This window comes from Helicoverpa armigera, chromosome 6 (assembly GCF_030705265.1).
Source record: "Helicoverpa armigera isolate CAAS_96S chromosome 6, ASM3070526v1, whole genome shotgun sequence".
In the NCBI taxonomy this organism is placed as follows: Eukaryota; Metazoa; Arthropoda; class Insecta; order Lepidoptera; family Noctuidae; genus Helicoverpa; species Helicoverpa armigera.
In genome coordinates this window covers 2,690,944-2,714,401 of record NC_087125.1, presented here as the reverse complement: position 1 = coordinate 2,714,401, position 23,458 = coordinate 2,690,944, and the positions used below count along the sequence as shown (strand labels likewise).

General features: G+C 37.9%; 5 protein-coding genes across 23 annotated transcripts in view; 3 read left to right on the top strand and 2 right to left on the bottom strand.

Moving 5' to 3' along the window:
• Positions 1–138: 138 nt before the first annotated feature.
• LOC110381463 (uncharacterized) lies at positions 139–14,438 on the top strand. Of its 2 annotated transcripts, none has more exons than XM_064035193.1 (20): positions 139–299; positions 484–743; positions 1,039–1,139; positions 1,366–1,527; positions 1,866–2,030; positions 2,418–2,627; positions 2,961–3,361; positions 3,594–3,925; positions 4,278–4,425; positions 4,791–4,931; positions 5,253–5,513; positions 6,104–6,322; positions 7,944–8,123; positions 8,617–8,749; positions 10,927–11,018; positions 11,310–11,446; positions 11,971–12,128; positions 12,631–12,776; positions 13,395–13,505; positions 13,903–14,438. In XM_064035193.1, exons 1-20 carry the CDS (start codon positions 267–269, stop codon positions 14,038–14,040), a joined length of 3,528 nt encoding a protein of 1,175 aa, XP_063891263.1. In that variant the 5' UTR covers positions 139–266; the 3' UTR covers positions 14,041–14,438. The 2 variants fall into 2 exon arrangements, with proteins under 2 accessions (XP_063891263.1, XP_063891262.1); XM_064035192.1 differs by having other exon boundaries at positions 13,392–13,505.
• A 54-nt stretch (positions 14,439–14,492) lies between these two features.
• LOC110381477 (U11/U12 small nuclear ribonucleoprotein 25 kDa protein) lies at positions 14,493–15,538 on the bottom strand. Its single transcript, XM_021341825.3, has 3 exons — positions 15,246–15,538; positions 15,003–15,074; positions 14,493–14,870 (listed from the first exon to the last, which is right to left on the bottom strand). The coding sequence occupies exons 1-3, from the start codon at positions 15,417–15,419 to the stop codon at positions 14,634–14,636; spliced, it is 483 nt and encodes a 160-aa protein (XP_021197500.3). The 5' UTR covers positions 15,420–15,538; the 3' UTR covers positions 14,493–14,633.
• A 538-nt stretch (positions 15,539–16,076) lies between these two features.
• LOC110381711 (mitochondrial import inner membrane translocase subunit Tim13) lies at positions 16,077–16,490 on the top strand. The gene has a single exon (XM_021342100.3). It carries the CDS (start codon positions 16,077–16,079, stop codon positions 16,347–16,349), a length of 273 nt encoding a protein of 90 aa, XP_021197775.1. The 3' UTR covers positions 16,350–16,490.
• Positions 16,491–16,835: 345 nt separating this feature from the next.
• LOC110381703 (serine/arginine-rich splicing factor 4) lies at positions 16,836–18,192 on the bottom strand. The gene is made up of 3 exons (XM_021342090.3): positions 17,727–18,192; positions 17,250–17,581; positions 16,836–17,014 (listed from the first exon to the last, which is right to left on the bottom strand). The coding sequence occupies exons 1-3, from the start codon at positions 18,091–18,093 to the stop codon at positions 16,928–16,930; spliced, it is 786 nt and encodes a 261-aa protein (XP_021197765.3). The 5' UTR covers positions 18,094–18,192; the 3' UTR covers positions 16,836–16,927.
• Positions 18,193–18,843: 651 nt separating this feature from the next.
• The window catches only part of Patronin (patronin), a 52,237-nt gene continuing 47,622 nt past the window's right edge, over positions 18,844–23,458 (top strand). For 16 of the 18 annotated variants that reach the window (XM_064035284.1, XM_064035276.1, XM_064035275.1 and 13 more), the window contains exon 1: positions 21,590–21,863. In XM_064035284.1, coding sequence (XP_063891354.1) covers positions 21,741–21,863 — 123 coding nt within the window. In that variant the 5' untranslated portion in view covers positions 21,590–21,740. Of the gene's footprint in view, positions 19,243–21,588; positions 21,864–23,458 lie in introns of those variants that run through there. The other 2 variants (XM_064035270.1, XM_064035282.1) reach the window with 2 other exon arrangements.

The following is a 23,458-nucleotide window of genomic DNA, read 5'->3' as shown; positions in this document are numbered from 1 at the left end:
CTAGTTATTTACATAGAAATTAATTCGTATTGTGAAATACGCCACAAACTTGTAAAAATATGTTGCTATTTACCCAAAATAATCGTAATAGTTTATCAATTTCTTATCTGCGGTCTTTCAAAAAAGTCTTCCGTTGTCTATGATTTGTTGCTGCTGTCAAGCGTCCTTCTGGGTGTTTGCTGTTGCTGCTTCATTTTGTTATTTTTTGACAAAATACATCATAAATTAGGAAAACATTACATGTGAACGATCAAAAACCTTTTACCATGAAGCTGAAAAAGCCTAAAACCGATACTGAGGTAAACTTCTTAACCATACATGCTTTGTTTACATGTCCTCGGACCCCGGTCGTGCTATGCCATGCAAAACATTCACATTTTGTTCTCATATATCCTTACTTATCTTTGATACACTACTAAAAACTAACGAAAATTTGATCACTAACATAATTCCGTCGATTTTCCACCGTAATATATTTTCTAGGAGGCATTGCCTGTCGTCCCTCCTCAAGCCGAGATCATAGAGGCAGATCTATACAAGCGCTCGTACTTCGGTCCTGACGTGCCAACCTTGGAGCTAGAGTGCTGGGAGGAGGAGCTCTCTGAGGCTCAACTGCAGGCTTATAAGAATGCTGATGATGAGTACAAGAGCATTCAGAACCGCTTGGATGAGATGGTAAAGGATACAGGTGGAGAAATAGTGTACAATGGAGACCAGTTTACAGCTTATCAGCTGCTTGGAAAGTAAGTTACAGATCTCTTGATATGTTTCTTGAAGGTATTTGATTTTCCAGTAAGAAGTGTATAAACAAATTATTATACTTGTTACATTCCTGCTGATATACAAGACAGTATGTAAAATAATATTTGGATACAACTACACCTATGTGTGTGTTATGTAAGCTATGTCAGTGTTTCTAATGTGTAACATCAGAAAGAGTACTAGGTACTTAATCTTTGTGTAAATGTGTTAAACATCTAACTAAATATCTGAGTACTATTTGATATAGAATTAATAATGTTGTGATTAACTTTACAGACAACCTGTATTGAAGGATCTGGAGAGGCAAAGTGCTGAGATAATTAGATCAAGATCCCGCTCCCTATCTATATCTAGGGAGAATAAGCCTGGAAAGAGAGGTATTGTATTGGTATATTTAGCTCATAATTTTTTTTATATACCATAAATATTTCCATAACAATTAACTTTATTCTGTATCTTACCATAAGTCATTTTTCAAATGCATTTTGGCATCCAGTTTAGTTCAGCCTGGAAGCTGAACTCAACATAGTCAGACACCCATTTTCATATAGTATATACCAGAAGTCTATAGAATTATAAATTCATTCTAATTTGTCTCACCAGGGCGACCAAAGAAAATCCGCACAGAGGAAGACCGTGACTATTCACCTTCCCCTGAGAGGAACAGGTCTCCAGAAGTCAAACATAAGAAGAAAAAGAAGGACAAGGAAAAGGCTAAAGATAATAAAGATACCAAAACTAAGGACAAGACTCTGGCACCTTCTAGTAAGTTTTATTTTATGTTTGACAACAAAAGCATGTATTTGTATATCGCAATTTATAATTAAATACAGCACACACAACACATGCTTTAGAAATCAGATGATTGAAAAATATCTTATAATAAAAAAAATACATAATAATATTTCTGGTGAATCAAATCTTCCATTTCTATAGTAATTTTATAATGTCATAATTAAAAGAGGTTTTCCTCAACTAATTTTCTACTCTTATACATGGACATTCCTCAACCAGTTTACAACCATATCCATCCATTTTCACATCAACTTTTTTGCACACTTTGTTTATACAGCACTTATAAATAATATTTCAAACTCCTACAGATGTGCACAGCGTAGTGACAAATGTCCGTCCGTCAGAGGCCACAGCTATCGGAGGCTTGCTCACCGGCAGTGCTACTAAGACAACTGCCATCGTTGATCTGACGAAAGATGATGGTAATAAGAATGTTGCTGATTCACGAGAAGTGTCATTCAATAAGTTGCAAGGTGAGTCAGGATTTAAATAGTTTAGCTAATGTTATAAAAAATTCTATATGCATTTCAGTATAAAGACTGAAAGTGCAACTTTTTCTTATGTTGCTGGGGAGTGTGTTCCACCACTTCTTCTTCCCAGTTAAAACATATAAGAAGTTGTGAAGGGTGCTCGTTTTTAGGGCTGTCTTTTGTAAACTTGACCTAAAAGTTGCTGATTTTAGCCTCCTTTGAATAAATGCCTTTTTATATCTTTTTAAACAAATCTAGGTCTTGAAAGGACAAGCTGAAATAAGATTTGAACTAGATTATTTTTGTATGCTGAGTCCTACCAATATACTTACAAAATAACAAAGTATTTTTGTACATGACATGTTAATCACACCAATTCCCTACTTCCAGGCAAAACATTCCCGTCACTAGTAGTAGTGGCGCGTCCATACCTCCGCTCTAAGGACGCGGCCGCACCATCCGACCGGTCCACTCTGGACAGCAAGGTGAAGTCCGTGCTGATGCACACACCCATGAAGTTCACCGAGTGGCTCATACAGCAGGGCCTGGTGCGGTCCGAGCAGTGGTGCGTTATACATGCTGGGAATAAGCTTAAACTGGGTAAGTGGCATACTACATACTACCTACTGTAGGAGAATCAGAGGAAAAAATGTGCAGAGCAACTCTTGCAATTTTGACATGTTTCAGTTTTTTTTTTTTTTTCATCGATATCTTAGGACCTGCTGTCATATACCAATATGTAGAACCTGTTCTTATTATTTTAATAGTGCAAGAATCATATTTCGAACCAACAAAAGCACTATTACTTATCCTCAATTACTATTTACATCCATGACTTTGTTCGCGTGTAGAATACAAAACCGCCGCGCCGTTGAAACTGGCAAGTCATCTCTAAACAAATGAATCTAAAGCTAATTCTTACTTTACTTGCAGGCATGTACTCCGACGTATCAAAATTCCCCTACTCGGGTGGCTACGTGTGGATCTCCGAATGTTGTCCAACTCGCTTCGTCTCCGTCTACTCAAGTTCTATCTTCGAAGGAGCCACCTTCCCACCAAGCGTACTCCTCAAGCTCATATACCACTGGGCTTGTCAAACTAACGTCCAAAACGTGGTACAATGGGTCAAAGTGGACAATCTGTACGTAAAAGGCCTGTTTACCTGGCTAAGGGCTGTTTGCACGTCGGCCATTCATCAGCATATGGCATTATTAGGCGGTTCGGGCAAAAAAGTGGAGGTTGGCGTCATATCTTTGGGGACAACTAGCCATGATGGGACGCAGAGACAGGTGAAAGTTGAGGTCTTGGGTGTGCTGGATCCTGTGGAAAAATTGGTGAGTAGGATTTTTTTTTTGTGATATAATCAATTATCAGTATTTTCATTGAAACCATAAATATAAAATAGTTGAGAAAAGTAACTTTCAGGAGGTTTGCAAGTGATAGATCTCTGAATCATGAGTCTGTCCAATTCTTTTATATTGTCTCAAAACATTGAAGGTCATCTTCGTAACTATCACAGTTTCATGCTTTTCTATCCTCAATTATCACAATTTCACTATCTTCTAGATCCGTCTCCGCGCAGTAGAACCTCTAGCGGAACACGAAAAGAACTACAAGAAGCGGTTCCAAAAGATCCTAGAACCCTTATCCTCCTGGGTTCACCCTTCATCAGTGATCCTGACTGACCTGACCGTGGACAAGGGTACCCTGGTCTCCATGGGCTTTAAGAACGTGCATCAGGCATCAGCCCACTCCGACGCTTCGGCTGCAAGGAACAGTAATGCTAACATCATGGAGTATTTGAGAAGGATCGTGCCTCGAATGTTCCAGAATACTCTCTCTTTGCTGTCGAGACAGATTATACAGCAGTTCTTGGATGAACTGGTTTGGAGAGAAAGGTAAAATAACTTCAAAGTTTTCCAAACTTAAACTAGCTAACTACTTAGCTTCACTTCTAACTATGTAAATAAGAAAATCTTGGAATCTTAATTTGATCAACTTCCCGGTCTTCGATTAGGATGCAATTTTGCACACGCTCTGAGTTCTGGTGACAATATTTTATAGAAGCTTTAGTTACAAGTTTTCCGTACCTTCGGAAACGCGTTGCATGAGCACAAGAAAATTTTGGTAAATAAAATAAAAATCCCTAAATACAAATTACTTTGAATACTAAATTATAAGTATACATATATACTTTTGTGCATATTTATTGGATAGAAAATGTTTTATTTTACTATTTCATCCTCCTAGGTACGGCATATCCCCCGGCCAAGCGTTCGACAACATAGTGATTCACATAGCTGAACAGAGTAAGATGGAGTCCAAGGATCCCATCACAGTACGTCTCAATAAGATCGCCGCTAATCCCTTCAAGAACTGGAAGTATCCTACTGGCAAGGTAAGGGACTGATCGACTTTCTCGTTTATATTTCATTGTTATTCCATCATCATCATCCTCCGAGCCTTTTTCCCAACTACGTTGGGGTCGGCTCCCAGTCTAACCAGTTCAGGTTTCAGTCTAGTAAATATTTCATTGTTATTGTTACTTTCATATATAGAAATCAGTTATGTGAAAGAAAAATTCAAAGAAGGATGAATTTTGGAGACTGTCGAATTTGTAACAAGCAAGATCTCCATTGAATGTGTTCTTTTCCACATCTGTTATTGCTGAGAAAAAGCACATCAAAATCTTATTATTTCATTCATTAAATTAAATCTGTCCATCTGTTGTAAATAATAAATCTAACCATTTATTTGGTATAGAAACGTGATAAACTAGAAGAGCCGGAGCCTGAGACGGGTCGCGGCAAGCGCGGCCGTAAGAAGAAGGAACCGTCCCCGTCGCCGCCGCCCAAGAAGAGGAAGAAGGAGAAGACTACTTACATTGAAGAAGATGATGAGGAGGTAGAGTCCCATTTAAATCGTGGTTGGATTATGTGTAATGAATTTAGACCTAATTTGCTACAGTTGAAGACTTAGTTTACCTAGCCATAATGTTGATAGTTGACGTAAATCACGGACTTTGTAAATTCTAAAATTTTGTTTGTGGAAATAAAAATCATATTCAGTTGTAAATTCTCTCCTCCAGATGTAAAGCATATTTCTCAAGCGTATTTTGTGAAATACACTTCAACTATTCTTAAAAGTCCATTGGTCCACGTTACTTGCAGCTTACAGACTCACAAAATCGGCAAGCTGTAACCATTTGTAAACTATTCCCTACAGATCCCCCTAGCCCTCAGCCGTAAATCAACCAAAATAAAAGAAGAAAAAGACAAACCGAAAGACAAGAAGGACGGCGAGCCCGCGGAACGCAGCCGACGCACGAAGAAAACTAAGTCTTATGTCGACGATGATTTGGACGATATTCCTCTGAAGAACATCAAGAAAGAGGTGCGGCCTGAGGAAACTGTGTCTATGGAGAGATTCTACTTCGGACAGATCGGCGGGAACGGGGAGTTTGTCAAAACTGCTATTGCTGTTGAGGTTCGTATACTGATATCAAGCTAAATATGAAAAATTTTTGAATGTTATCGCCTCTTTAAAAAGTGGAGAAGTATGGGCAGGAGACTTAATCGCCATATTTTGTACTTACTTTTGAAAAAAAAATTGTATGGTTATTGTAATCCAAACTAATATTATAAATGCGAAAGTAACTCTGTCTGTCTGTCTGTCTGTCTGTCTTTTCTTCACGCCTAAACTACTGAACCGATTTGTGTGAAATTTGGTACAGACATAGTTTGAAACTTGAGAAAGGACATAGGATAGTTTTTATTACAAAAAATAAAAATAAAAAATTAAATTTTAGTACTTTCATATAGCGCCATCTATTGGTCAAATCAAAAATCTGCTGGTAGTCACTATTCCACGCGAACGAAGTTGCGGGCAAAAGCTAGTATTATCTAAATTGTAAATGTAATTAGATCTCAGACTAATTCACTGTGAGTCAAAAATATATTTTCTGCACTACATCACTGTCTGCGAGTTTCTATAAGATATCTATTGTTTATTCGCGACACAATCTCTAATCGTAACACGGATAAAAGATGTTTATTAACCAAAAATGTTATTTCCAGTGTCCCGTCTGCCACGAGGAATACAACGACAACATATCTCTAATGACACACATGTTCGGTCACGCGGTGCCGGCCGCCGACCCCGCGGCGCAGTTCCAGTGCACCTACTGTCTCTCGCGGTTCCTTCTGCAAGAGGAGCTGGATACACATCTGAAGCATAACCATCCGGCTGATACTAAGTCGCCGGAGCTGTTCACTTATGCGTGCTTGATTTGTGAGGTGAGTTGTTTGTGTTATATACATATTTTTAACAGGCGTGCCTAATGGAAAAGTAATTAGTCTGTCTTTTAAATTACCCTAAACTAATTGATACGTATTTTTAACCCCCGACGCAAAAACGACGGGGTGTTATAAGTTTGACGTGTCTGTGTGTGTGTGTGTGTGTGTGTGTGTGTGTGTGTATGTGGCATCGTAGCTCCCAAACGGATGATCCGATTGTAATGCGGTTTTTTTTTGTTTAAAAGGTATGTCAGTCGGGAGTGTTCTTAGCTATGTTTGGTGGAAATCGGTTCAGGTCTTCAAGGTCATCAGCTCGTTTGCTAGATGTCATAGGAATGTTACACGCTCAGTTTACTTGCAAGTATATGTGGGATCTGAAATTTGAAACACTAATGTCTTTTGGAACCACTGAGCTGGTCTGCTGTTAGGGCACGAAGGTAGGAGACGTAACCCTGAACTGCCTTTTAGTAAACCCATCGAGTTTGGGCTCGTTGAATTTGTCTTGACGAGTTCTCTTCATGTTTCTGATTGACGAGAACCTAATGCTGCATATGGGATGTGGCGGATGAAACCCTGGAATGCCGGAATGAAACGGATAAACCGATTTATATTTTTGCTGAAAATCCAGAATGTCCAAAGGTTAATCTTTATTGTTTCTCAATCTGTTCAATTCTCCCAGAGCCAGTTTGTCATGAGGATTGTTAAACAGCTTTCTTTGGCTGAGATCGCATATAGCGACCTCATCTTAAGATAAAATAAATTAAATAAAAGAAGGAAAAATTAAGGAGCTCCTTTAAAAAGCATGAAATAAAATTAAATTATAAATTTAAAAAAACCCCCGACCCAAAAAAGTATGCAATAATTATGACAAAAGGTTAAAAACGCTAAACCCTATAAAGAGCAAAAAATAACTTTTAACACTACGTAAACTAAATTTTGACGTGTCGGGGGACCGCTTTTTACCTTCATGAATACTTACATAAATCAAATGATACCTACCTAATTACAACATTAGTTTAAAAAAACAACACGTATCTAAAGTAATGAATTAGAGCGGTCCCCCGACACGACAAAATTTAGTTTACGTAGTGTTAAAAGTTATTTTTTGCTCTTTATAGGGTTTAGCGTTTTTAACCTTTTGTCATAATTATTGCATACTTTTTTGGGTCGGGGGTTTTTTTAAATTTATTTATTAGTATTCTCTCAAAAACCAATAACAACGAAGATATAACACGATTGAATTTTGTGTTACGTCACTTTTAGGTACAAATTTTACATAGACGTGACGTCACGAGCACTCTCATATCTTTAATGTGTTATGTTATATCTTAGTAAATATTTAATGTTTTTGGGTATTAATTTTTATAATAAAAATATGTGGCCAATATTTTTTTCACGAGAAGTATTCAAAACTTTGACATTTCAAAAACAATTAATAAAGAATATATAGGTAGATGAGATGAACAGCTTGTACTATAACAACTTTTGCGTATTATAAAAGTCATGTTATCGCACCAAGTAAGGGCTTGCTTTAGGACATTTTTTTTGATATTTAGCTCATTTTTGCATCGGTGCGACATGTTTACGAGCAGAATTTACAACCCATTTCCATCCTCCGCAGGTCCGTTTCGCCGCAGTCCTGACGCTAGCTTCTCACATGCAGAAGACCCACGCTCCACTAGAGCTCCCGTACGCGTGCGACGCGTGCGACTACCGCGTGTCGGCGCAGCGCGGCGCCGCCGACCACTACCGCGCCGCGCATGCCAACAGTGATACTGTGCTGTGTCCTTATTGTCTTAAGGTACACTATGTCTTCTGGTTGCTCATCATCATAGGTCCGTGTGGACTGCGCACGTTGTTCCACTCGCTTCTCAGAGAGAATCATCAAACCCTAGCGAGGCCAAGGCCTGCCGGGGCTACGGGATTGTTCAAAAGAGGTACTGCGGCCCAGTACATAAAAGGCTTAAGAAGAAACATCATCATCCTCCGAGCCTTTTACCAACTATACTTGAGGTCAGCTTCCAATATAACCGGATGCAGCTGAATGCCAGTTTTTACAAGGAGCGATTGTCCTATCTGACCTCCTCAACCCAGTAACCCAGGCAATCCAATACCCTTTGGTAAGACTGGTGTCAGACTCACTGGCTTCTGACTACCCGTAACTACTGCCAAGCTATATAGCTAATGTAACGAAGAGTAGCTTTGGGTATCTTTAGAAATTCTCTCTGGAACCTGGTGTTACCACCGCTGCCAGAAGCTATATGAACCTAGCCTTATATTTTCGTACATTCCAGGTGATAAAAGTATATGCGGACGGTCACGAGCTGACGGCAAACGTGGCGCTATACCTGGAGCATTTGCGGCAACACCAGGATAAAGAGATGGAGGTGCGGTGCAACAGATGCGTGCTCAAGTTTGTGCATCTTGGTGAGCTTTATACTAATATTGAAAAAAATATGCAAGTAATCATACCTAGATTTAAAAATTTTGATGACATATTAATTTCAAGGGTTTCCATAAAGGATACAGATTCTACAATCAATTTTTTTAGGGCAAAGGATGATGGGTAAAATTGGCCGGTATATCCAATAAAAACGATTCGCATATCAAATGATAGCTTATACCCTAAGCTTCATTTTTTATTATGGACAAAACATTGTGAACCACCGGAGAACGAAGATATGACACCTGATAGCATAGGACAGCCCATGGACTTGAACCACTTCATTGCGTATGGGAGGGATGTTTAAGTGCATTATTATTGTCAGTAATTGTCAGAACGAGTCACAGAAGGTGTCTGTGCCCATATTTTACAAGTTTATTGAAAAAAAAAAAGATTATTTAGCAGGAAGTATTTACAACGTATGGTGTACCTATTCCGCCGTTCTGGTGAGTCTAAACGGCATAACCAATGAAAATCATTTGCATATTAAATGATAGCTTATACGCTAAGCTTCATTTTTTATTATGGGCAAAATATTGTAAACCACCGGAGAACGAAGATATAACACTTGATAGCATAGGACAGCCTATGGACTTGAACCAATTCATTTTGTATGGGAGAGATGTTTAAGTGCATCATTTTATTGTCCATATTAGTCAGGACGAGTCACAGGTGTCTGTGCCCATATTTTAAAAGTTTATTGAAAAAAAAAAGATTATTTAGCAGGTAGTATTTACAACGTATGGTGTACGTATTCCGCCGTTCTGGTGAGTCTAAACGGCATAACCAATCAAAATTATTTGCATATTAAATGATAGCTTATACCCTAAGCTTCATTTTTTATTATGGGCAAAACATTGTAAACCACCGGAGAACGAAGTTATGACACTTGATAGCATAGTATATAGCCCATGGACTTGAACCATTTCATTGCGTATGGGAGGGATGATTAAGTGCATTATATTATTGTCAATATCAGTCAGGACGTGCCACGAAAGGTGCATGTGTCCATATAAAAAAAAAATATAAAAAAACAGGTAGTATTCACAACGTATGGTGCACGTGTTCCGCCGTTCCAGTGAGTCTAACCGGCATAACCAATGAAAACCATTTGCACATCAAATGATAGCTTATACCCTAAACTTCAATTTTTGTTATGGGTGGAACATTGTTAACCACTGGGGAAAAAAGATATCAGTCCTGTAAGCCTACGACTGCCTATGGAATTAAACCACATTGGCACGTATGGTATATAAAGAATCTTCTTATTATAAATAACGCAGCTTTTCCACCACTGAAAGATTTTCAAATCAGTTCAGTCAAGATCGTAGCCTATTTAATGCAAATACTTGTCGTGAGTACTTGCACAGACATCATCTAATGGCCAGGATAACACATCTTGCTTCGAAATATAATCCTGTGGAATTGGAGGTGTGCTGGCATCAATCTATCATCACCAATGACTGTCGACTGTCCTGGCTAACAAGCCTGATGTGCCATATGATGAGAACTCTGTGAAAGCTGACAAACAACTTAAATAACTTTATTCTACTGATAAAACCCGTCATGTATCCTTGCGGACTTGACCACCCGGTTGGTACTATTTGTGTATCACTAGTACCGACTATCCTGGTGCCGCAGAACGAGGAAATGCTATCTCCAATAATGTAAATAGTATACGGTGGTAGAAGTAATAGTGTTTAAGTTTTGTTTTGCTATTAAAACAATTATGCCTAGTTAAGACCGATTTTTATTGATAGTCTACCCTAGGCTTATTTAAATAAGTGATAAGTTGACTAAAATACATCATACAATGAATTTTTCTATTAAAGATTTTATTTTAACAAAAAAAAATGGGTGCAAAAAGTATAACTCTTTTGTGCCTGACTGTACTTATTTCCGGTCGATTCTTGACATTAACTGTTTTATTTCAGTAACTGTAGGGTATAAGCAATAATCTAATATACATTAGAACTTTATTGGTTATCAGGCCAGGGTTCATACAAAATTGCCCATCATCCTTTAAGGGGTTCCTATACAACAAACAATATTGTTGCTGCTGTTTTACGGAATTGTACGAAACTTTTCTTGCGTTGGTCCGACTCGCACTTGGTCAGTTTTGTCTTATCAACTCATGTATTCAGCACTGATGTAATTGTAGGTCAACTGAAAGAGCATCAAGTGCGCGATCACATCACAGTGGAAGGTGCTACACCACTCTGCTCTGAGGAACATCTCATCAGTAAACCTAGGGTGAGTTCACATCAAAGTTCTGTGTCTTTTATATACTTTGTTCATATTATCTGTAATCAAAAACTGCGCCCTTCAGCCCATAAAACTGAAGAGTTTATTTTCATGAAATTCAAGAACTCTGGTCCTGTCCGAAACAATCTGTCAGTGATAGATAGCCAAATAATCGAGGGGTGCTCTATATGTTTCTTTTTACCTGGTTGTTCAAAACAGTTCCATACGTACGCTTGCAAAACCTAGTGAAGTTAAAAAGAAACCAAAGTAATACTTATATTGACATTTAATTTATTTTAGAACAAAGCCCGTCCCCCGGTGAAGGACTCGGCGAGCCACACTCTGTCGGACACGTACGAGGACGTGACGCTGCTGCTGCCCGACGGCATGCTGTGCCGCGAGTGCGACACGCCGCTAGAGAGGGACAAGCATTTCTTGTGAGTACAAGTTAGAAAGAAAAACTTACAACCTTATGTATTTCTGTGTAAAGAGACGAGACCACAATTGCTCACAAAACGTTTTTTCAAATATGTTACGATCACTGTGCCTGTAATGTTTCGATTTTGTAGTGATTGAATTTGCAGCTATTCGGTCAATAATGCAACTGCAAAACTGAACTTACCTAATATGACACTTTTTCTTGACTTTTTCGTTACTCCTATTGAGACTGTTTCTCTACTCTTTGTCCAGAATTTTTTTCTACTTATGGTTAAAGGTTTTCTCAACTCTTTGTGGTAGGGTTTTTATTTCACTTTTTTCGGGACTTTTTTTCGATTATTTGTAAGACGTTTTCTTCACTCTTTATGGGACAAATATTGTAACTCTTTTTGGACCGTTTTCTCCACTCTTTGTAGGACGTTTTCTCAGCTCTTTGTGACACTTTATTTTTGTTTGTGGCACTTTTACTCCAGTCTTTGAGGCACTCTTTTATATATTATCATGTGTTCTCTCGTCCTTACAGAGGCACAACCCGCTGCACGAAGTGTTCGTACGTGACATCGTGTTACCGCGCGATGCTGCGTCACAGCGGCTACTGCGCCGGCCCGCACTCGCTGGAGGACGCGCCCCGCCCGGCGCCCTACCGCTCGCACTGCGTCTGCGGGTACAACACCACTGTCGGTATGTATACCAGTATAATGTAAATCTAGGACCAAGATAAGTAATATCAGACAGAAACTGTTGTTAATCATCAAAAGATCTTTCGACCTTTTTGAAAGCCAGCTATCATTTAAAATGTCTATGTATTACCTCCATCTCTCTCCCATGGGGTCGTAAGAGGCGACTATGGGAGCTAAGGCCTAGTGCTTACCACCAGCACTTTGGGCTACCCGCAAGGTGGCGGACAAACCACCTCAATATCATTCCCAAGGAGGGTCAGCGTCAGGCAGGCGGCCGGCTATAAAACTTATGCCAAAACAAATTGCAGTATGTTAGGGTCCGAATTTATAAATAGAAAAGTATGGAAGGAGAAAACATGCGCCGACCCCAAATAAAATTGGGATAAGATGTGTTTACTGTTTACATAAATGGTTAAATAAATAAATAATAACAAAATGATTAAATTCCATACTTCCTCTTCCTTAGCTGATGATGCTAATCTTCAACTCTTGTTACCCTACAGGTACCGACATGCTGACTCACCTACTGATGTGTGACCACAAGTCTGCGTACGCGTCGGAAGAGGACGCCCGCGCCAACACCATCGGCGCCGGGGACGACGCTACTGCCGCCAAACCTGTTGAGGAAACGTCGGCGCCTGTTGATACTGTAAGTTACCTATAAAGTTATTAGGAACGTTCAAAATGGCTTTTGGTAACAGTATTACGATGGTTTACTTGTTTAGCAAACTACCCTGAAAAAAATGTAATCCAGCTGTTCCCTGCCTCTAAGGGAACTAGAAAAAAAAAATTGGTTGCCTGTAAAGTCGGTATACGGGCGAAAGTTTTACGTGACAACGACTTTGAGTCTCTTTCGCTCTGTCTCTCTCGCTCTTAGGCGGGCTAACTGTACTCGAGTGGAAGGGACGCGTGCCTTTCACTTTTTATGTCTGTCTCTCTCGCTCTTAGGCGGGCTAACCATGCCCGAGTGGAAGGGACGCGTGCCTCTCACTCGCTCTCATTGTGAGCGCATAACGTGAGCGGAGCGTAACGCAGTTTCTTGAAGTGTCACCCGGCAAACCAATTTATAAGACGTTGTCACGTCAAAAGTAGGATCCTTTGTCTTATTCTAGTGTACACGAGAGTAAAGTTTCTTCAAAGTTACTCGTTTTTGAAAAAGATAAAATAGATTATAGTTGTAAACACTTTTGAAAGAGGCAATTTTTTGTACCGTTTAACACATTTTTGTCTTCGAATATATTTATAGTATTGTATATATTCCCAGCAGCAGCCAGTAGACAGCGTGGTGGGCATGTCGGACTACGCGCCGCCGTCCGTGCTCAACACGCAGCTCTCGCTCGACGACCTCGCGCCGCCTTCCGTGCTGCAGTCCGATCAGGTAAACTAACACTCCGTAAATATACTTGTTAATTACCCTAGGCTTTTCCTAACTATACTGGAGTTGTATGTATAGCTGAGTATGACTCACATATGGGGCGTATACGGCGACTCCCTATCTGACCTCTTCAACCCAGGTACCCGGGCAATCCAATACCCCTTGTTAACAATGCTTGTAACCTTTTACACTGATATATTTTTATATTCCTATATTTCCTATGCATATAGAGTATGGAAGGAGAAAACATGCTATCAGTTATTAAGGTTAAAAATGTGTAGGTCAGGATTAACAAATGATTTATGTTTCATACAGTTTTATTGACAACATAATATACTTATTACCAAATTACATCACAGTCATAGTGCACACCTACTGATCCCCTGTATCATTTTCCCAGCATGATCAAGAGCTCCTCAAGGACACATACGATCGTCCGCTGGCCACGCCGCGCCACGAGGAGCCGCACTACAGTCTCGGTGACTTCGAGCCGCTCCCGCAGGAACCGCCGCCGCAGCCCGACTTTGAACAGCTTTAGGAATAAAACTATAGCTCTTAAATTCAGCATATTATTGTGTATGGAGTATAATATGTTAGATCTTTTATTCAGAATATGAATTGATAGCTGGTTAAACTTATATTAAAGAAAACCAAAAGCTTGAGTTAATATCTACATACGCTTGAATATGGTTGAATTGTTCTGTAAAATGGATCTTATCATTATCTAGTAAAGAAATGTAGTGGTCATGTGAAATATTATGGCAGCAGAAAGTTTACTATTATTTGATTATATAGAAAATTATGTTTAGGCTTGCAGTCATGGTTGTTTTGCAATACTTATGTAAACAAATAATGTCTATGATTATGTATTAAATGCATAACTATGATTGTGTACATTTTATGTACTTGTTTTATTGAAATAATATAGGAAACCACATTTCTTTAAAAAAGTACATGTTTTTATTTTATGTTCAGTTCCATTATGTTACTTTAAAGTAAAATATAACAAATTATGTTTTAAGTAATCTGATTTAAATATAAAAATGTAGCTATTTGTATAATGAAGGAATTTAAGTTGAATATTATATCTTATAATTATAATTACAGAATATAAATAAATGCTTTTACAAATTATCTCTTTTTGTTTCCTTTCCTTTTCTTGAACTGTAATGTAACTTTGTTAGTGACACCGTAGCTTTGTATGGGGGCATTGTCGTCATCTAAGACCGTGCTGTCGAATGTCAGGTTGTAAGTCTTCCAGATATATTTCCAGGATATCTTAGTCTTGATACCAGCCCTCTTTTGATACAATTCGAAATGCCTCTGTATTGCTTTTTTGAGACCTCTGACTGAAGCATTCTGTGGAATCTGCAATAAGTTGATGATAATTTAGAGCTATTCAATTATTGTTCTAAAAACAATTTAAAGTACTCGGAAGTTCAGTATTCTAGATATTTCAAAAGTATGGAACTTATGTACAGAGACATAATGAAAACTCACAATAACTTTTAAGGTTGGTTCAGTCTCTCTTGATACAAAAATAGTGATTGACTGGCCATGTTCAACAGCAATCTGTAAATAAAAAATCGAAATAAGCAGTGCGATAACAGTCAGTTACAAGATAAAGTTTGGGGCTATAACAAAGCAGTAGAAGGGTCAGTTGGTCGTCTTAGGGGAGGAGTTTAATCACTATTTCTACTTGGACTCCACACAAATCGTACATTAAGCTTTGCATAGATTTACCTGCGATAAAACTTCTTCAATTAAAATGTCGCTTGGAAGATCTTTTAGAAGAGAATCATTGCTTAATAATGTCGCTAGGGATGATTGTGTGACTTCTAGTAACTCATCGTGTGATAACGAAGTTGCTAAGTCTGCGTCATGTTCTGTTGTTTCAATAATTTCTGAACTCGCCATTCTAGAATGTTTGTTTTGGTTAGTTTGGTTTGTTTACAACAAAGTGAATTTCATATTTTTTTCTGTCATCTAGTCAGCAAATGGCAAAGGCACTTTTGTTTGTCCCTGTCATGTATTTTGCACAGTATATCCTCCATAAATAAAAACCGTAACAAACCGTTAAATGCCTATAAGGTTACGTCTCTAAAATCATAGATTTCCTATATTTTTTTCAGTTGCCATTTGAAATTAATCTGCCGTAATCAAGGTTTATTCAATAATAAACTTTATTGTAAGAAAAATATGATGAGCTGCGAACTCGAAGAGGAAGATGTCCTGGATAGAGCGAAGTGGAAGAAGAAGATACTGAAAGCGGACCAAGTCACAAGACGGGATAAACGCTAAGAAGAAGAAGAAGAATCGAGGTTTATTGTATATTTTACCCGCCTCTTTATTTGAGTAGGGAGAGAACTAAGGCCTTATAACAGTTACGTAATATGACGAATCCAGGAGTATTATTTTAATAAAATGGCAACATAGCTTTTATCTCTTCAGTCGGCCGTTCGTCCACTTGCTGTCAATTAGATTAGAATTAGAAATTTGAGGTTATACTGTCACTATCCCACAATTCCGTAAATCGTATCATCTGACTAAAATCTCAAACTAGATATTAATACAATGGATGCTCTATCTACGGGTTCGCTCTCCGGAGCACAGAAAGAAGAGTTGATGGATCAGGTGAAACAGCAAATTGCTATTGCGAACGCTCAGGAGTTACTGACGAAAATGTCTGAGAAATGTTTCAAAAAGTGCATCAATAAACCGGGCACAGCGCTGGACAATTCCGAACAGAAGTGCATTGCGATGTGCATGGACAGGTATATGGACGCGTGGAACCTGGTGTCGCGGACGTACAGCAGTCGTATCCAGCGAGAGAGGAACAACATGTGAAAGCGACCACCAGGGACTGAGAGCCGTGTGCGAGCGCGTCACTGTAAATATAGACGACTTAGTAGTTACAAAGCATTTGAAATTGTGAGTTGCGGCTGCCGGTTATGTTAATGTGTTCAATAAAAGTACTTTAGGTTGTTACTTGTTTTTATTGATTCTACTGGGGTAGTTGGTGTATGACAGATCTGCAGCACTCCTATAACATGTTATTGAAATGTGAAGTTTTATCAGAATATTCCTAATAAAGTGTTAGAATAAAACATAGTTTGTAATAACCAACTCTGAACCTTGTTACATAAGGGTCAGCTTTGCCTGATCTTAGGATTGTAAAATAAATCATAACATAATCAGGACTCAAATGCTACAACCAATTCACCCGTTATGAGTTGCAGAAAATCTGATGAAATATGTTGAAACTTTTCACGTTGAGCTGCTTCTTCACACAAAATCCAAATTGCTATAAAATAATGTAAAAAATAAAAGATGTTTTTGCTTAATTACTATATTAATTATAAAGTTAAATTATACACTATTGTTTATGTACCCAGAATTGAAAAACCCAATCTTATCCCAATCTGTTACAACTCTCCTCTAATCATTTTCTTTCTATAATGATAGAGCTTCTGTATCCACATCTCTTTCAATTCTTCTTCACTTGGTATTTCCTGCAAAAACAAAAAGTCTTATTACAGTACTCCATTCTCTATCCATACCATAGGAAACTCATTACTAAAACCTATACTACAAAACTAAAAAAAGTCTTGCAGTAAAGTGAAACTTACAACAAATCTTCAATCCTTAGAAATAATTTATCCCATGAAATGTTTTCCAATAAGCATTTTATACATATAAGTGAAAACACATTCCCAAGAAATACTGAAAAGTACTAATACTACTTACATCAAAATTAATAACAGAATCGTCATTTGGAACCTTTATATCAGTTTCTGGTACTGTCACAGTCTGAGAGTTCAAGTCTATTACAATACTCTGTGACTGCTTCTTATTCCTTGAAGATGTGAAGGCTTTTGGTACAAATGAGTCACTGTTCAACTCAGCTAAGAGGTTCCTGTCATGTATTGTGGGCATATCCTCTTTGATTTCTACCTCCTTGTACTCATAAGTTGGTATTTTGGTCATAGTCAAGCCTGCAGCAGCAGCTGCCTTGATTGCTTTCTCCAGTTTGGTTTCTGTGTCATCTAGGTTCACCTTCTTTGTATGGGGTGGACGCTCTGTAATGTTAGAAGCATAGTTAGAACTAAAAAGGGTAATAGGAAGTTTGTATGGTAACCTGAAAAGTATGCAATCCAAAATAATCTAAAAAGTTGAATTTACAGTCTCTTAGGTAAAACCACAATATCTATCATATATGCTTACCTATATCAAAGGAGCTACTCCGGCTGCTAGAAGAGCGGGATCTCTTAGATTTCTTCTTACTATATTTTGATTTACTGCGCGAACTTGAAAGTGACCGTGATCTGTCGCGCTTGGACCGACTTCTCGAAGACGATCGTCTTCTAGACTTTGACTCGTATCTATCTCGAGATAAACTCCTTGTGTAACTCCTTCTTTTATGTTTACTTCGCGAAGTAGACCGTTTTCTTTTGTGACTGCTTGACTCCGAACGGTCTCTAGAACGAGATCTACGTTTGTGCTTGCTCTTTGACCTTTTACGCTCGTAGGATGACTCAGAACTGTATGAAGAACTTCGCCTGTCTCGATATCGACTTTTGTCCCGCGGCATAGTAGTACAAATAGAGAAAATAATAGTTTTATTTATTTATGTGCCATAATAACCTCAAACAGCTACTGAATGACAATTTGACAATAGTCGTTAGCCGTCAATAAAATAAAAAAAACTAAAAAAAGACGTTTAGTTATCCCTGTAAAGAAGTCAAGTGAAGGACCCTATAAAAATCTATGTAGACTGTGTAATACCGTAACGTCTTTATAATGAAGCAAAATAAGCATATTGTTTACTTTTATGCCAAATAAGGAGCTCGGCAATGCTTATTATCATGATTGTACCTAGGGAGCAGTGGATATTTCGAGATTTAAGAGAAGTGGAGCTGAGGTGCTGTGCAACTAAGGCACAATATATAACTAAAACTAATACAGCTATTGCTAAATAAATATGTTGGCTTCAACAACATAAGATAAAAACTTATGATGCTAGTTACCTCTAGCAGACCGGTGTGGTGATGTTGAAATCAAAATTCAAATTCAATAAATTCAGATAGAATTCGGTAGATGGCAGAGCAAATGCTTTAATAAAAATTCCATTTCACGGACATTTTGAAGAGCGTATAAAAATTCCACTTATGTCGAAACCTATTGAAAGAATCAATGGTGCATGTTTAAGAATAAATTTAACTGTTTTTATGTCAAGAATTTTCATAAGCTATGTTTGGTCTGGTTTTAGCACGTTGCTTTCAACGTTTCACCATGTTACATTGACATTTTACAGTGCAAATGCGTGAAATGAAAATTCCCGCAGGGCAGCGACCGTCAGTCGGCCTCGATGACGGAATGTGTGAAAATTTTAAGATGGTGATCAACTGTATTTTTCGTTTATTAATAAAGAAAATCAAGTCTGAAGCATTGTGATTATGTCGAAACGATGAAAATGTGTTTAAAACAGTGACTGCGATTGAAAAATTAAGATCGAATTGGTGTAACGGACCAAGAGTGCAGTACGTGTTAAGTGCAATCGCTGACATTGTTTCGTTAAAAATTGTTGAGCCCATCGCGATTGTTATGTTTAGTATTCTATTGTGTGCTTTTATAACGCCTTGTAAATGGTATAAGAGATTCTGATGTTTCCTAAGTCATGGAGCGGCAGGAGAGATCACATGCCAACATGGAGGCCACTGACTGTGTGGACACAAAACAGGTGAGTCCTACTCAGATAATTGCCGGTTTTTAATAATTTCACCTTTGGCTTACTCATATCGCCTTGGTGCTTGTTAAATTTGCATTGGAATGTTCCAACTGCAGTGAGTTGTATGGTAAAACATGTACTTTGTGCTTGCATGTTTTGCAGTTGAAGTAATTTTCTGAAGTAATAGTTTTGTAGATTTCAGTAGATAATGATTACAAATGGTCAATTATAATAAAACTTCATGATTTCATTGATGTAAAAACATATCAAGGCAAGTGGTGGGCGCTGGAGGTGGCTGCCCACACTAACTGAATAAATTATTGGCATTAGAACATTGTTATGAGCCTTATTTGTCATATCACACATAATTGAGTGTGTGTGAGTCTTTGTGTTGCTCCTTTTATAAGCCATAGTCTTACTATCATTGGAATGTTCTTGAATATTCAGAGTTTATTTTAAACATTGCATTTAATAGAAAGTTAACTGAATTCTATAGAACTGACAGTTAGCTATTGTACTGAACGAGTTGTCTCATAAAATCTTAGATGCCAGTTAAAACTGAAGAAAGTCTATTTATTGGGTATTGAAATGTTATATTGTCGAGCAACATATTTTATTTAAAGCCAGCTAAGCTTTACTTTCATAACATAAAATATTTCAGTTAACCAAAAAGTATGAATTTGTTAATTTCTATTGTACAAAATATATTTAAAGAATGTGGTATTATTTACTAATTATAACTTCTCAATTAATTTACTTAATTTGGTGGTTTGATCTGTCATCTATTTTTATTAAAAAATTAACTGTAAAAACTGAGTCGACTTTAGATGACTCATAAGACTGTGCCTTTAAGGTTGGTTGGCAATTGTTATATAGCAAGAAAATGTAAAAAAATCTTGCTTTTTCATAAAACATTTACAACACAATGGCAATTGTTTTTATTAGAAAACAATATGCAGTTATATTAGTCTAACCCGAGACCAATGTGTGGGTATGCACTGGACACAATCTGGATTTAACCAGTTTTTTTAACGCAATGGCCTATGTTTAGACTGTGTTATGGCTGAGATGATGAAGGTGGTGTGTAGTGTAGATCTATACTAATGTTGTAAAGCCCTCTTTAAAACATTATTTGTTTTCTATGAATAAACAAAAAGTACTGGACTGATTAAAAAAAAATCTTTCACCATTAGACAGCTACATTATCTGCGAGTAACATAGGCTATTATCCCAGTATAGACAGAAGTTCCCATTTGGTGCGGGTGAAATAGCTATTAATTTTTTTTTCTTGATTAAAATCTTCTAGACAGTTGTATGACTCAGTGTTTCGTTGCCAATCAATGTACAGAAAATGTGTCACATCGCATATTGTGTGCTAAGTCAACATCATGTAATATTCACTAAGATTCATTAGTATTTGTGAGAGGTCAGTGCTTTTTGAAATATACTTCTGCATGTTTGTATAGGCTTTTGTTAGCCATTTATGCTTGTGTAAAGGATATTTAAAATAGGCAATACATATGTTTTTTCTTAAATAAAAAGTTAAGAATAGTTTTTTTTTACTTAATGTAACTAAATGTTAAATGTGAGTTTACTTAATTACTTGGGTACTTCTTTATAAAGACAAAAGTTTTAAATGAAAAAGATTATTTTTTATAATCTCATATTGGTTGAAATAAACTCTGGGCTCTCACTTATTAATTGTTTAATGTAATTTCATCTTCTCTATACAGTATGAGTTGAGTAATGTCAAAGAAAAGTGATCTTATGCAAATGGCTATAGAAAGCAGGGATGCATGTACCTGGCAGTAGATTTATCTGTGAGTCTGATAATAATGTTACCTGACATTGTCTGTAGATACAGGATACAGAGTACTTTTTACCTGATAATAAAGATAAGATGCTGAGAAACTTTCAATGTAACATTTTATTACTTATTTATTTTTAACATTATTGCTGTATTGAATGTATATTTTAAATTATGACTTTTAAAATTGAAAGCTTTTTTGTTTTTAAATATTTATTACTTTGAAGAGAGACTCACATAACCAACTGCAAAATAACCCTTGAATGAAATCATTAATAACTTAATCTAAATTATAACGAAATTATTCATAACAATTTATAAATCACTTGCTCTGATAAGATATGAAAATAATAAAATCTTTTCATAGAATGCAACTTGATTCCATATCATTTCCTATCTGTTGAACAGAAATAGAAAAACGTCCGAACATAAGGAAGTCTTTCATAAAACGTTAAAAGTTGCGACGGAAGTGCAAACAAAACTAACGCGCTTATCTAAGTTGTAAGTTCGTCCAAATGTCGCCTATCGGCACCGTGGTAGGGGGCGCGGGCTCCGCGCGGACTTGGGCGCGCAGTTGAATTGAAAACGCGTCGCGCGCGCAGGTCGCCGTGCGCGCGTTATACCGCGAACTTATCGAACACGCCCGCGCGAGTGATGTCACAAGGAGAACCAGTGGTTACTGTGCTGTGATTGTGAATTAACTATGGTAGCCATGGTGGCATCAGCGTCTGGATATGGCACCCTCCGCCGTTTTCTTAGCGTGCCTGAGGGACAGCACTCCGTTGCTGAAGCAGGGGTCGGCCCCAGCAATTCCGTTGCCGTCTCGGTAAGATCAGTTGTTAGAAACAGTTAAGCATAAGTCAACATAACGATGAATGATAGCGTTATGCGTTAGGAATGCAGATGTTAATGAGTTGTTGATGCGATATGTACTTTATCGAGGTGTGACTCTAATGTACCACAATCCGCGCGATGAATCGATGTCATTGATAAGTTTGTTTGTGATATCACTTATGCATTTTCATGTATTACCAATTACTTAATCAGTAGGCGATAACAAGTCTTCTCTGATAGCATGATTGTCATCGATACCAGAAAATTCCAAAACATTTATACTAATCGATGCTTTCTATCAAATAGTTCGTAACGGATTATATTACAATGTGCAGAAAATTTATGAAATTGACTGCAATTTTAACAAGAAATAAAAACGCTAGAAAGTTTTGCTCTACAAGTTCCATTAGAATGTATACGTGCGTATTAAAATTACCAGACTAGTGCAAAAAATACCTACTCTTGTGTTCGTGAGTGGATAACGAAATCAGTATTATTACTAGACCGTTTCTCATTGACCAGTATTGCTTTAGTTCGGCGCTGCGCAGTGTTACCAAAATCTCGAAACTGGTTCGGCACACCGCATTATGGCATCTAAAAAAAGAATCCGGACAAATCCATCAGTCTACTGACTAGCCGTCCACGGTGGGGTCATCAACCTAACTTTCCTTTTTATTATTCTGCTGTGTAATATTAGCATCGATCGAAAATTCGGCCTTGGCCCCACACGGACCATTGGAACAATACTTTTGGACGATGATGTCACCCTGATCTGCTGGGGTATGTACGGGATGGATACGGCCAAGGTTAGGCCAACAGACCGTGGCTGTTTCTCTAGCGGATCACGGCTCGTTGCTCGCCATCCGCGAAAGGAGCGCATCACTCACTCTGTGGTTACCGACCCAGATCAGGCAGCGCTTACTCGCTTTTTACCTCATCCGAATTAATATGAATCGTGTCCACTCCTAATAAAGCAAATTGGTATAAATAAACGGTCCACTTGCTCTAACTCCACTAGACTCAATTAAAGTCACAATACTGGAAATAGGTATGCTCACGTTGTAGGTGTTCCGCAGCTGGACAGAATCTTGATCTCAGGCGTACAGACCTTCCCACTTCCTTCGCACTTTCTTGAACTAACCCACATCGGTGCGTAGAGAAACCGCCACAAATCCAATACGATCGCCATGATAATAATACACTGTCAATGGAAATGGAGAGTACCTAGTAATTCACCGCGATTGTTCGACGTAGATTTCGTTCCCACCCGCTAGTTTTTTAAAATGCGATAAAACAAATTTGAATAAGCTATTGATGTTGATGTTAGAACTTTCGCGTTACATTTGGAGAGAAACGTAACGTAAAATTGCAATGAAACTGATCCACAAATGAGCCGCATCGAGGAATTATGAAAAAGATTTATTTCACGCTCAATGAGAATGATTCGAATTATCTGTTGCACATAACTAGTTGGACTACATCGTGGAAGTGGCTTGGAATGTTCATGTTGACCCAAACGAGGCCTACAAGTTTGGCTTGAGAATCTAATTAAAATTATCGAGAGATGACGAAAAAATTCTCACAGCC

Coding starts and splice junctions, on each gene's coding strand:
- LOC110381477 (XM_021341825.3), bottom strand. CDS start 15,419: ATGGCGAGTTCAGAAATTATTGAAACAACAGAACATGACGCAGACTTA. Junction 15,075..15,245: donor TTGAAGAAGTTTTATCGCAG/GTAAATCTATGC, acceptor TTTTATTTACAG/ATTGCTGTTGAACATGGCCA. Junction 14,871..15,002: donor AACCAACCTTAAAAGTTATT/GTGAGTTTTCAT, acceptor AACTTATTGCAG/ATTCCACAGAATGCTTCAGT.
- LOC110381703 (XM_021342090.3), bottom strand. CDS start 18,093: ATGCCGCGGGACAAAAGTCGATATCGAGACAGGCGAAGTTCTTCATAC. Junction 17,582..17,726: donor GAGTAGCTCCTTTGATATAG/GTAAGCATATAT, acceptor CTAACATTACAG/AGCGTCCACCCCATACAAAG. Junction 17,015..17,249: donor ATTCTGTTATTAATTTTGAT/GTAAGTAGTATT, acceptor TTGTTTTTGCAG/GAAATACCAAGTGAAGAAGA.
- LOC110381711 (XM_021342100.3), top strand. CDS start 16,077: ATGGATGCTCTATCTACGGGTTCGCTCTCCGGAGCACAGAAAGAAGAG.
- LOC110381463 (XM_064035192.1), top strand. CDS start 267: ATGAAGCTGAAAAAGCCTAAAACCGATACTGAG. Junction 8,750..10,926: donor GCTCAAGTTTGTGCATCTTG/GTGAGCTTTATA, acceptor ATGTAATTGTAG/GTCAACTGAAAGAGCATCAA. Junction 11,019..11,309: donor ATCTCATCAGTAAACCTAGG/GTGAGTTCACAT, acceptor AATTTATTTTAG/AACAAAGCCCGTCCCCCGGT.